Here is a 14,377-nt window from a genome sequence, read left to right on the forward strand (position 1 = left end):
GAAAATAAGCCGCAAACAGCCAACTTCAGGCATTTAAAGCCATTCTAAATGTTGTAGGCTACATCATTACTCTTTTCGTCACTATGATTAAAACCCTATGAACAGTTTCACAGAGAATCTTGATGAATAAAGGGGGTCTGGGGTCAAGAGGTTTACACGAATGTTTTTATTCAAGCTTTGGTACGATCACTATCTTCCAGTTATTTTGAAGACGTTGTATAGTAAAACCCTTCCAACCAGCATCAAAACTTCTTGCATAATACACACACACACACACACACACACACATATATATATATATATATATATATATATATATATATATATATATATATATATATATATATATATATATATATATATATATATATATATATATATATATATTTATGAAAACTTTCATTTAACACCATTTAAGGAATATTGGTAAAAAGCAAATGTTCCTTTTTTTGGCGTGGTCTTGTTTCTCCTGATTAGCACTACATTAGGATGCACAAAACAGCTCGAAAACAATATAGATTAAACTAAAAAAGGTGCTGCTTGTCAGAGCTGCCTATAGCAGGGAGCTCCCCACCTGGAGTACCTAAAAGGGAAATTTGCTAAGTGTGCTATTAGTAATCCGCGCTACAATGGATAATGACTCCCATTATAGGTAGTCCCAAAAGAACCTTCCCTTGGTTGCCTTAAGGGATAAATATACAAAAGTGAAAAAAGAAGATTTAAACCCTGCCCCCAAAATTTTTGTCCGACTCGTAAAAAAATGGAACAAGAATTCAAATAAACAAATTTTTGATGCGTTTTGCGAGTTTTTTTAACCCCCGCCCCTCTCTGAACAAAAATACCCCCCCCCCCCGAACAAAATCCTGGGTGCGACCTCGACTTTTACCGAAGATAATTTTCTTCACCGTGGCTCGTCATGGGGAATGACCTCCTGAATGGATATTCCCTGAAGAACCTTCGCTTAGTTACTTTGAGGGAAAGTGTAGAACATATCTAAAAAAAAAAAAAAAAGACACTTGGCAGAACTAGCGACATCGTCAGTTGATTTTAACGAGAGGCCTGATATATGCAAAAAGGGCGAAATTTATATAGTTTCTTTAGATCCCGTTCTCACATCTTTAAGGTCCAAGTAGGCCTAGCTAAGACAGAGGCCAATGGCCAGAGAGTGGATGGATAAAGCTAAGTCACTGCTGTCGAATGCTAGTAAAATGGTTTTCTTTCGTTGAAATATGAAAACGGTACGCTTTCTAAAAACAGAACAGCCAAAACTTTGCATGGGAAGCCTACCACATGCTACAAACTTTGCAAGAAAGCATTAACCACAACAACTTGGTAGCTTAAACAGCTTAAACATACACTTTGAAAAAGGAAACAAACCTGGTGACACTTTTACACCGAATGGGCTTCCAGGTACTGGCTTCCCGGCAAAGAAAACATTGATTGAATGTAGACCAAGCTGTGTTGCAATATATTCACAGCGCCACACATCTTGGCTGATAGGTCGCAGTTTTACTTGATTAGACCTCTGACCATTGGCATCCAGGACAGCAACTTCTGGTGTACCTTTGCCTGCCTCTGGAAGAAGAAAAAATCTTCATTCTACAGATATGAGAGAGCTATTGGAAAAACAAAACGGTTCAAGTAGCCTTTGTTAACATGAAATTTGAAAAATGCTATAAATAGGCAAAACTTCATGAAAAACATAGGAGATTATAGGGATTGGCATATATTCAGGGGCGTCGTTTGGGGGTGGCAAGGGTGGCAATAATGTGGAGAGAAAAAATATTATACATCCCATGCCCTTTGACTATCCAGATATGGACCCCTCTTCCCCCCCCCCGTTAAAAATGCTGGAGCAAAGCCCCTGCATATATTTTTATTTGTTATTGGGAAATATACCAACATTTATCGGGGTGGTTTCTGCTGCGTAGGGGGGGGATTTTCCACGGGGAGCATCCTCTGTGAGACGGAAGGTTTCCGAGGGGTATTTTTACACAGGGGACATGTTACACCTCCTTTCAATATATAAGATTGACAATTCGGATTATGAGATGTCCTAATATCACCCCAGACTCTCGTGCTTCCATAGGCAATTATAACCTGAAAAAATGAAATTCCTTATTCTGTTAAAAGCATAATTCCCTTTTGGTATTGAGAGAAATAAAAAAAAAATGCTCGAATTAGAGAATGTTCTATTCCAAGAAAAACAAACAGTAACTTCTTTTGTTAAATTTAACAGATTAGTTTCAGAAATATGAAATAAAACTTCAAATTCACATTCAAAATATGCAAAGTATATTTGACTCCATTTTAAAAGACAGAATCATCATGTAATGCTACTTAAAAAACGGCGCTAGAGAAATATGAAATGCAAACATATTGCAAAAAAAATCCTCTACAATTATAGCTCTATACCCCATTTGCCGTTTTGATCCACGGGCAACGTTAAATCGGAAACTGCATTGCCGTTGGGGAGAATGTAATTGCATGTACAGGAAACTGCCCTGTCGTTAGGGAGAATAAAATTACTTTCACGTTTCAGGTTAATATCTGCATCCTTTTTTGACAGCGTCACGTTTCGTAGTAGTGGGATATCAAGGAAATTACAAGGAGCAGAAGAAATAAGTTTGTTCCATGGATTGAGACTCTCCAAGGCACTATTTGTTTTGAATTACATACTGCTGCAAAGAAGAAAGTGATTCGCCTACTTCGCTACAACTGCAAGCTCGCCAACTAAAAAAAGGACTCACAAATTTATTCAAGTTCTAAAAAGGAATATTTACGTAATTCCTTTGATAAAAGATCTTTATTGTTATTAATATTCGTGTTATGTTTTTATTCGAATAAATTGAATTGAATTGAATTGAATTGAAATATAAGAAATACGGATCGATTAATTTATATAAATAGGGGATTTTCAGTATGAAAGATATGATTGATTGATTAACCGAACTTAATCAAAACAAATGAGCAAAATCAAATAAATAACAGGAAAAAAGTTGCATTTTGGCTGCCCTAATTCTAAAGAGGTTATGTGATATCTTCTTTTTCTAAACTGATATTGATAATATATGTTCTTGAAATTAGCAGGTTCTGTTGATTAATCAGTCCGCTTGCCTTATCTTAGTTGCTTTTCAAGATCATTACAAGTTCCTCTTTGTTTTTCAAAATACATTTTACCCTCTTATTCTACTCCTAAAAATAGAAAAAAACTCGAGTTTCCACTTTTGCAGCAAAGTCGTTTGTATGGTACATTACATCCCTGAAAATTCCTCTTCACAATAATTGTCAACAAAAGTTGCAAAACCAAAAACAAAAATTCTATTCTCCAGAGAGACTTAACTCTTGGAGCAGAAAACCTTGGAATTCCTAGTGCCAACCTGTCATCAGAAATTTTCAAAATTGGATTATAAAGGGATGTTAAACTCAATCCTCTGAAGGGCCAAATTTCTGCCAAGAATGTATCTCGCTCGCTGACTGTTAATAAACATTTTTATTTCTATGAACTTTAGCACCGCCCGACTAGAAAAGAGATTAAGCAGGCAGCAGCTTCTTTGCGAACATTTCCTCTTTCGCTATTATCAAATTGAAAAATAACTCTTCTTTATATTAGTGACTTTTGTCATTTCTATCTCAGAATGGAGAGTTTGGCTTTCCGACAATAGGAGCGTCAAACGATCTGTGAAAACTAGAATAGAACACAGTCTCGGTTAGTAAAAACAAAAAATCCCTGACGATAGTAGCATGACTTCAAAAGGTACTGAAAATTCTAAATAGCATGAGCCCCTCGACTTCATTATCTTCTTCTGCATTTTTATTTTTTAGTAGTATATTTTTTTGACTTGCGACAGAAGGATAGAGCTATCTCTGTTGTAGAATATTCATTGCAAATAACTGTTGCTTTTCAAAAAAATAAAAAAAAATAAAAAAGAAAGAAAGGACCGGTATAATCAGGGAAGTAGCCAAGAGCTTGATCAGGGAATGGGATTTATGAGCTAAAATTTCTTTATGGATGACACTCAGTTACACTTGAGTAGTTTTAAGACACTTAATATAACCTTTCCCGCAATTAAAATGCATTTTGATTTTTCCAACACAACCACATCAGTATCCCAATAGCATGAGCGTTGGTAAAAAAAAATTTTAGCAAAATTAGATACTTAACTTTGGGATAAAGATTGACTTTGATGGTCAAGTGTATGCAGAATATGTGCTGAAAATTCAAAAAGATATCAGTCGTTCAGTATCATTTACTTCGTATCCGAATCGTAGCTGCTCTATTTTTTTTATTTGCCTTAATTTTTTTTTCAAAAATTTTTCATTGGAAGACCTTTTTTGTCAACTCTATAAAAAGTTTGACAAAAACAGAATACTGAAGCGAATTAGAGAACATTCAATATATTAATTTATAAAATATAGAAGTGTAGTGCCATCTATGTTGTTTACCATTCACGGCAAAAATCTAATACTTTTTGATAGTAAGAGGCTGGCATAAGGTTGGGCATCTGAATTAGAAAGCAATTACAACCCAAAATTTCTTTCCGGGTACATACTGATTTGCCTTTGTTTGGACTTCTACTACTAAATAAACATTTTTTATTAAAAAGACAACTAACTACACTTTGATTAAATAAGTTTAAGAACGTAAATTACCAAACTCAATACAGTTCCTTCTGGTTGGTCATTTTCAACACTTTTCCTCTTTTAATATGTAACATGTGCATTGAAAAACAAATTCACGGTATTATATTCTTCAATATCAAGTTCCTTGTATTGTTGATATAAATTCTTGTTCTTTAATTCATTTCGTTAAAATTCGCTTTCTATATTTTTGATCAACATTTTTTATAAAGGGAATAAAACCTACAAACTTGATTTTTTATGTGTTTTTTAATTTTTTTCAGCCCCCCCCCCCTAAAATATCCCAGATGCACCCTTGCTCTCTCCAGATAAAAACCTTTTGGGTCTTCACAAGTACAGTTAGGGTTCGTTCACTCATTTAGTTTTTAGCGTACTGTGTTTGGCAATTAAAGTTCATTAAGTTATTTAAAAAATTTTTTACCCAATACAGTTGCGGATAAATCGGATAAAAAATTACAAAAAACATATGAAGACCTCCTCTGAAAGTCAATTCCGGATCCAACCCCCTCTAATGACTTTTTGATACTTTCCTGATTATACGTGTAATTATTTTTGTTATTTTTTTTCTCGAAAATAATGTAGCCTACAGCATAGATCAGGGGTAACCAACCTTTAGATACCATCACAGTTTATATAATTAGCAGTATGATCTTTCCCTATCTCACCCATTATAAAAACCCGGACCGAGGTGCGAGTGCTCCAGAGAGCGTATAAACATAAGCGGCATTAGATCTTTTCACGGGTAGACAAAGAATAATCACCTACGGAACAAGTACTGACAAAACCACTTGGCCGGCTCACCAATAAGTGGAAAATAAGTGCACAAATAAGTGGGAGGAGCTTTTTGTTCGCACCGAGAATGAAGAGCCAGAAATCATCTGCGGTAAACTTACTGGATAATTATATAAACTGTGCATACCATGCACCAATATTTGGATACACCACACCTACTGCCGCTTTCTGTGCTTAATTTATCATTTTGTTTTTGCAATCCAATAAAAAAACAAGTTTTTCAACTGAAAGTCAGGAGAAACGCTTAAACTTATAGCGAAAAGAAATTACTCCATACATGATGCGGGGCTGCCTCTTCCTCAATCTTTGCTCTTCGCGCTAAAGTCTTAAAAGTTCTTTAAAAATACTTCTCATTCAAATTCGACGGCCCTTGTGTCAAGTCTTTCTTATAGAACTGTGAAAAAAGGTAAATCTTCAGCGTAAAGAGTGAGGTTGAGGAATGGACAGGCCCTCTCATATATGGAATAATTTCTGCTTGTTTAAAGTTTAAATATTGCTGTTTACTTTTATTTGAAAAACCTTGTTTCTTTTAAAATTGAATTTCTGACAGTTTTCCAAATTATGTCAGGATATCCTCTCCCTGAAAATTCCCCCCAGAAGCATTCCTCCCCACGAAAAGTTCTCCCCTGGGAAATACCACCCCCCCTTCAAAAAAATACGCATATTTTCCAATAGCAAATACTAAATGTGAACAATGGGCAAATTGCTTAACTTACAGTCCTTTCCCCAGGGACTATAGGAGTTCATGTCGTCTCCAAAGACACAGTTATTGGATCTTTCAACTATGCTGAATCAAATGGCTATCTCAAAACTTTAATCGAATATCTTTGGAGAAAATGGAGGTGCGTGAGGGGGGGGGGCTAGTTGCCCTCCAATCTTTTTGGTCACTTAAAAGTGGCATATAACTTTTGATTTTCTTTTGAATGAGCCCTATTCCGATCTTCTAGTGACCATAGGTTCGATAAGATCACCCCCAAAAAAAGAAAACATTCATAGGCAGCGCAATAGCGCTGCCTAAGTAAAGAACGATGTTGGCACAATGTATTATTTATTTATTTTTCAGTTGTTTTAGAACAGGGCACTTCATATCGAAGGAGTTGTCATAGAAACTTGGAAAAGGGGTTATTCGATTGGAAATTGGAATGGCTTGTGCCCTTTTTAATAGTCGAAAGTGACTGGAAGACAACTAACACCCCTTCCACGCCCACCATTTTACCAAACACATCCAATCAAAATTTTGATATAGCCATTTTGTTCAACGTAGTTGAAAGATCTAGAAATTATGTCTTTGAGGAGGACACTCCCCCCACAGTCCTCAGGGCAAGGGTTGTAATTTATGCCCTGGGGGCATATACAGTTTTTATTGAAAGTGATGTCGTAGAAACTTCAAAATCGGCTCATTCAATTGGAAATTCAAAGGGATAATGCGGTTTTTAATAGTCGAAAGCGATTGGAGGGCAACTAACCCCCCTCTCACGCCCACCATTCCCCCAAACACATCCAATCAAAATTTTCAGATTGTCATTTTGTTCAACATAGTAGAAAGTTCAAAGGGGTAATGCCCTTTTTAATAGTCGAAAGTGATTGGAGGGCAACTAACCCCCCTCTCATACTCACCATTCCCCAAAACACAATCAAAATTTCGAGATAGCCATTTTGTTCAACGTAGTTGAAATTTCTGGAAGTCAGGTCATGGATGATGACAAACCCCCCACGGCCATCAGGGCAAGGGTTTTAAATTATGCCCAAGGGGCATATGTGGTTTTTATAGAAAGCGTTGCCGTAAAAACTTCAAAAAGGGCTCATTCAATTGCAAATTGAAATGGCTAGTGCCCTTTTTAATATTCAAAAGTGATTGTAGGGCAACTAACCACCCTCTCATGCCCACCATTTCCTCAAACACATACAATCAAAATTTTGAGATATCCATTTTTTTCAATGTTGTTGAAAGTTTTGGAAATTAGGTCTTTGAGGATGATAACCCCCTCAGAACCCTCAGGGCAAGGGTTGTAAGTTATGTCCTGGGAGCATATAAGGTTTTTTATAGAAAGCATTATCGTAGAAACTTTAAAAAGGTCTCATTTGATTGGAAATTGAAAGGGCTAGTGCCCTTTTTAATAGTCGAAAGTGATTGGAGGGCAGCTAAGCCCCCTCTCACGCCCACCATTTCACCTAACACATCCAATCATAATTTTGAGATATCCATTTTGTTCAACGTAGTGGAAAGTTCCTGAAACTATGTCTTTGAGGATGAAAACCTCTCCCCCCCCGCAACCCTCAGGGAGAGGGTTGCATGTTATACCCTTAGGGCATATAAGGTTTTTATAGAAAGCGTTGTCGTAGAAACTACAAAAAGGGCTTATTCGATGGAAAATTGAAAGGGCTAGTGCCGTTTTTAATAGTGAAAAGTGATTGGAGGACAACTAAACCCCCTTTCACACCCAGCATTTCCCCAAACACATCCAATCAAAATTTTGAGATAGCCTTTTTTTCAACGTACTTGAAAGTTAAAGAAATTAGGTCTTTAAGGATGACACCCCCCCTCTCACAGCCCTCAGGGTCAGGGTTATAAATTATGCCCTGGGTGCCTATAAGATTTTTAAAGAAAGCGGTGTTGTAGAAAGTTAAAAAAGGGCTTATTCGATTGGAAATTGAGAGAACTAGTCCTCTTTTTAATGGTCAAAAATGATTGACGGGCAACAAACCCCCCTCTCATGTCCACCATTTTCACAAACACATCCAATCAAAATTTTGAGATAACCATTTTGTTCAACGTAGTTTAAAGTTCTTGAAATTAGATCTTTGAGGATGGGACCCCCCCCCCCCATAACCTTCAGAGCAAGGGTTGCAAGTTATGCCCTGGGGGCAAATAAGGTTTTTATAGAAAGTGTTGTCGTTGACACTTAAAAAAGGGCTCATTCGGTTGGAAATTAAAAGGACCAGTGCCCTTTTTAATAGTCGAAAGTGATTTGGGGGCAACTAGCCCCTCTCTCACGCCAACCTTTTCCCGAACACATTCAATCAAAATTTTGAGATAGCCATTTTGTTCAACGTGGTTCAAAGTTTCAGAAATTATGTTTTTAAGGATGACAAACCCCCCGCAGCCCCCCAGGGCAAAGGTTGTAAGTTATGCCCTGGGGGCATAAAAGGTTTTTATAGAAATCCCTGTCGTAGAAACTTCAAAATGGGCTCAAGCAATTGGGAACTAAGAAGGCTAGTGCCCTTTTTATTAGTCAAAATTGATTGGAGGGCGAATGCCCCCCCCACGCCCATCATTTCCCCAAACACTTCCGATCAACGTCTTGATACAGCCATTTTGTTGAACGTAGGTGAAGGGTCCAGAAATTACGTTCTTGAGTATGACACCCCCCCCCCACATCCTTCAGGGCTAAGGTTGTAAGTTATGACCTAGGGCATATAAGGTTTTTATAGAATGTGTTGTCATAGAAACTTCAAAAATGGCTCATTCAATTCGGAATTGAGATGGCTAGTGCCATTAGTAATAGTCAAAAGCGATTGGAGGGCGAATGCCCCCCACGCCCATCATTTCCCCAAACACTTCCGATCAACATTTTGATAATGCCATTTTGTTGAACGTAGTTGAAGGGTCCGGACACTTGTTTTTTTACTATAACAACCCCCACACAGCCCTCAGAGCTAATATTGTAAGTTATGCCCTGGGGGCATATAATGTTTTAATAGAAAGCTTTGTCGTAAAAACTTCAAAGAGGGGTCACCGGATTAAAAATTAATAGGGCTATGGTCCTTTTTAATAGTCGAAAGTAATCGGATGGAGAATCACCCCCGCCCGATGCCCATCATTTCTCCAAACATTTCCGATCAACATTTTGATATGAGCATTATGTTCAATGTAGTTGAAAGGTCTGGAAATTAGTTCTTTGAGGATGACAACCCTCCCCCCATAGCCCTCAGAACAAGGATCCTAAGTTATGCCCTTGGGGCATATAAGGTTTTTGTAGAAAGTTTTGTCGTAGAAGCTTCAAAAATGGCTCATTCGATTGGAAATTGAGAGGACTAGTGCCTTTTTTATAGTCGAAAGTGATCAGAGGCCCCCCCCCCCTCCATGCCCGTCATTTCCCTAAACACTTACAATCAAAGTTTTGAGATAGCCATTTTGTTCAGCCTATCAGAAGTGTCTGGAAATTATGTTTTTGAGGATAAAAATCTCCTCAGCGCCCAGGGCAAGGGTTGTAAGCTATGCCATGGGGACATTTAAGGTTTTATTTGAAAGTGTGGTAATATAAACCTCAGAGGGGCTCATTGGATTGGTAATCAGACGCTATATTGCTCTTTTTAAGAAGTCAAAGTGATCGGCGGGCCGCTACTCCCCCCCCCAAACACACGTCGTTTTGTCGCGAAATGTATCTAATTGATATTTTGAGATAGTCATTCTATTCAAAATAGTTTAAATATAATATAACAAGGCTTCTGGGGTTGAAACAAACCCCAGAGATTAGGGCCAAGGGTTTCAAGTTATGCCTAGGGGATATTTAAGGTTTTTATGGAAGGGATGGTGGTTTAACTTTAGAAGAGCCTCAGTCTTTCTCCCTTGAAAAAACTATGTCGATATAATACTAACAAAAATTAATTAAACAAAACTTTTTCCACAAAGTAAGTTTTTTAATAAAAAGTAAAGAACTCGATTAAAGTAAAATGAACAAAATAGAATCAAATAATCTACCAAGCATACAACTACCACACGTCAGTATCAATAAATAAATGAAACCCAAAACAAACAGAAATTAAAATAAATAACAGAGTCAAACTCAAAACGAGCAGAAATCAATATGAGTAGGGTTCTAAACCCAATGCTTTCTAAGAGCCGGAATATAATTTTTACTTTACTGAAAAATTCGTTTAAATGTTTTCACTTTTATATCTTTTAAGAAATCGCAAATTGATTGAGATTTTAAGGAATAAATATCAGCATGTGTAGGCTATATTAAAATGACAAAGCACATTGTGTTCAGTAAATTCAGGTGAATTTTTTTCAGTAAAGTACAAATTATATTCTGGCTTTTAGAAAGCATGGGGTTTAGAAACCCTACTCGTATTAATTTCTGCTCGTTTTGAGTTTGACTGGTTCGCCGGGTTCAATGCGCCGGGTTCGGCGGATGTGCCACGGTTTAAACACACCTGATCTAACTCAATTCTTCTTTCGTAAATATATTAAACGAAAAGGTTGTAGGGATATAAACGAAAATATTAAAGCAGCTCTATAAGGATGGAGGCACCATTTTAATTTTCATCCATGCTCCTGTCCAGGTATTTCACCCATTGTTGGAGCCATACTTCTGTCTGGAAGGAGAGGACTTCCAGACCAAGGCTGTAACCAGACACAAATCAAAGAATTCAAGAAAAAGATTTCTAGTAGTATGATCATATTTTGTCCCACCTCAGTACATAATGCTAGCGACCCGTTTGCTTATTGGTGTTAGCAGTTTCAGATGAAAAAGGTAAAGTGAGTCCAAGCGTCAGCAGACAAAAAGGCGCAAATTTTCGGACCACCATGACACAGTTTTTGTACACGACCTAAAAGGTTCTCTACTCATATTGAACCCATTAATTGCGAACGTATCCGCCAATAAGCTCCTCTGAATGGTCCTAACCGTTAATCAAATTAAAAAGAATCAGTTTTTTGTCCAATTAAAAGTAAGGAGAAACATTAAAACTGGAAACGGACATAAATTATTCCGTACGTGAGGTGGACTGCCTCCTCCTAAATCTTTCGCTCTTTGCGCTCAAGTTTGACTTTTTGTCATAATTAATTAAGAACAACTGGTGAAACACAAAGACCGTTGGATTGAAATAAGGAGCTTTTCTTGGAGCTTTAAAAAACTTCAGCGTAACAAGTAAGGGATTGAGGAGAGGGCAGTCTCCCTCATTTACTTAGCAATTTCTGTTCGTTTTTAGTTTTAATGTTGCCCCATGTCTTCAGTAGAAAAAAAACTTTTATTTGATATAATTCCTGATCGTTTTTCATATTCAAGAAATACCCCCCTTTTTTCACAGAAAATTTCCCGCAGAAAATCTCCCGGGAAAATTTGCGTGCGTTTCCCAATAGCAAATACTAAATATTAACAATGGACATATTCCATGGCTTAAAGCCCTTTCCCCACGGACAGGGGGGTCATGTCATCCCACAAGGCAGTTATTGGACCTTTAAACTATGCTGAATCGAAAAGTCATCCCAAAATTTTGATCAGATGTCTTAGGGGAAAGGGGGGGCATAAGGGGGCTAGTTCCCCCCAATCATTTGGTTACTTAAATACGGTACTAGAACTTTTAATTCTGATGAAATCAGCCCTCTCCCGATGTTCTAGAACCATTAGCTCGAAACGATAACCCCCTGAAAAACAAACAAACATAGAAACAAGCAAATAAGCGCTCATCCACAATCTTTCTTCTGGCAAAAAATGCAAAATTCGACTCTTTTGTAAAAAGAAAGTTGAAGCCACTACAGTAGGGTTGTCGGATATGCTGAATTAGATTATATTATTTTCATTAAGATCTCTTGATATCTTGGGGGTGTTCCGCCCTTTTTTGAAAATCAGGCTAAACTTTTCAGGCTCCTAACGTTAACTTTTGGGTAAGATTAAACTTAATGGATTTTATACTTTTGGAATCAGCACAAAAAGCCATTTCTTTTGATAGTTGTTATAGAAATTGTTTTTTCCAAAATTTTGGTTACTACTGAACCGAGTGGCTCCTTACTTAGAGTTGGTTCGTTACCACCAAAGTATAATCATCTACTGAACAAGTACTGACAAAACTCTCCGAAAGTAACCCCGCTTACCTCAGCGCCTCTAGACGCAAAATGATGTACTACTTAATCGCTCCGAGCCAAAGTACTTTGCTCCCAGCCAATCGCCCCAGCCAATAGAGCGTGATTCAGGCGACGAGCTACCCAGAAATTTGTATTGAATCGTGTAACTAAGGGTCTTAAAAATAACCTAAGGGTCTGTGTAAATCGTGTAACAAAGGGTCACTTTTTTTGTGTGGAGAGGATGAGTTTTGTCAGTACTTGTTCAGTAGATGATTATACTTTGGTTACCACGAAGAACAACAACGACCTTTCAAATTAATTATTTGAAAAAAACTACGTTTTCTAAAGAGTTAAAGAGGCTGAGTTACAAGGTCGAACCTTAAAACGTACAGGGATTAGGAGGCACAGTTAGGGGGCGGGCGCCCCCCAAACCCCCCAATTTCGTAGCCTTTAAATAAAAAAAAAAAGTTTTTTAAACTGAAAGTAAGGAGCGACATTAAATCTTAAAACGAACAGAAATTATTCCGTATATGAAAGGGGCTGTACCCTCCTCAACGCCTCGCTCTTTACGCTAAAGTTTGACTTTCTCAAAACTTTTTTTTAAACAATAAAAACTTTAGCGTAAAGAGCGAGGCGTTGAGGAGGGCACAGCCCCTTTCATATACGGAATTATTTCTGTTCGTTTTAAGATTTAATGTCGCTCCTTACTTTCAGTTTAATAAAATTTTTTTTATTTAAAGGCTGCGAAAGCGGGGAGTTTGGGGGGCGGAGCCCCCAACTGTTCCTCCTAATCCCTGTACGTTTTAAGGTTCGACCTTGTAACTCAGCCTCTTTAACTCTTTAGAAAACGTAGTTTTTTTCAAATAATTTCTGCACGTTTTTATACAGTTTATTACTTATTATTGCTTGACTAACTGTTAGCTGATCGTGTCAGGAGTTGAAGTGGGGGAGCTGCCGCCCCCCAACCCCCGCTCTTGAACATTCTTGTGTTAAGGCTTTTAATTCCTGAATACTCAAATCACGTCGTACAGGGTGCCTCCTAATCCCTGTACGTTTTAAGGTTCGAACTTGTGACTCAGCCTCTTTAACAGCCCCCCAACTGTGCCTCCTAATCCCTGTACGTTTTAAGGGTCGACCTTGTAACTCAGTCTCTTTAACTCTTTAGAAAACGTAATTTTGTTCAAATAATTTAAAAAAGAAACTGAGTTTCTTTTTTAAACTTTAAATTCAGTATATAAAAAATTTCCTCTGACAGGGAATCGAACCCGGGTCTTCCGCCTGACAGTCAGGAGTATCGACCACTGCACCAAAGACACACAATTGTAATTGTATTTTTAGTATGCGGAATCTATTTTTTGACGCAAGCAAACCCCCACAAAACTTGATATTTGGTTTTTGGAAAACAGGAGTGATTAAATTGAGCTGAAATTTTAAGAATGAGCTGTCAATTCTCAAGAAAGCTTATCTTCTTAATTTCAGTCCGGTCTAACAAAGTTAAAGGGGGGCTTTGGTGGTAAAATTTAACAAGGGCTCTTATTAGTAAACGAGGTTTTTCGTTCATGCAAATTCAGGAGATAATTTTTTCGGTCTGAAAATATCAAAAGGCCCTAACAAGTCGAATTCTGCTTCGAATGAGTCCTCATTCGCCCGGATCAGTTGCCAACTGTGGCCTGTAGGCGTGGCTAACAAGAAAAAAAAATGAACTTTAAGTGGCTATATTTGTTTTTTGGAAAACAGGGAAGGAGTGATCGGATTGAGCTGAAATTTTGAGGATAAGCTCCCGGGCCCTAGGAAAGCTAAACCTCTAAATTTAAGCCCAATCGGACAACGTTAAAGGGGGGATTTGGTCGGAGGGTCGAATCCTCCGGCCCACTTTTACCCATGAAGATGCAGTCGGAGGGGGTGAAATTTTGCACGTTTCTTAGTTGGAGCTTGGGCTACAAAATGCAATTTCCGCTGTCTCTCTGTAACCGCTAGGACCGGACATCGCTTAACATTGTTGTGGGTCGCCTCTTTATAGAGGCACAAGTGTGCCTCCTTGAAAGTGGCGTCTTACAATCGTTTCAGATCAACATGAAACCTTTTCTGTTCTATTTAACAACTTAATTCTTGTTCGTCCATGTGTTTAGGGTAAATGATGTAGAGTATTTAAGACCA

At 37.7% G+C, this 14,377-nt stretch overlaps 1 protein-coding gene across 1 annotated transcript in view; it reads right to left on the minus strand.

The window, feature by feature from the left end:
* LOC148949040 (filamin-A-like) overlaps window positions 1-14,377 on the minus strand; it is a 187,607-nt gene that overhangs the window by 33,581 nt on the left and 139,649 nt on the right. Inside the window, exon 9 of the mRNA XM_089095096.1 lies at window positions 1,378-1,575. Within this exon, the coding sequence (XP_088951222.1) occupies window positions 1,378-1,575 (198 nt within the window). The remainder of the gene's footprint in view (window positions 1-1,377; window positions 1,576-14,377) is intronic.

This window comes from Artemia sp. Qi Xiang Cuo, chromosome 9 (assembly GCF_049724085.1).
Source record: "Artemia sp. Qi Xiang Cuo chromosome 9, ASM4972408v1, whole genome shotgun sequence".
Lineage (NCBI taxonomy): Eukaryota > Metazoa > Arthropoda > Branchiopoda > Anostraca > Artemiidae > Artemia > Artemia sp. Qi Xiang Cuo.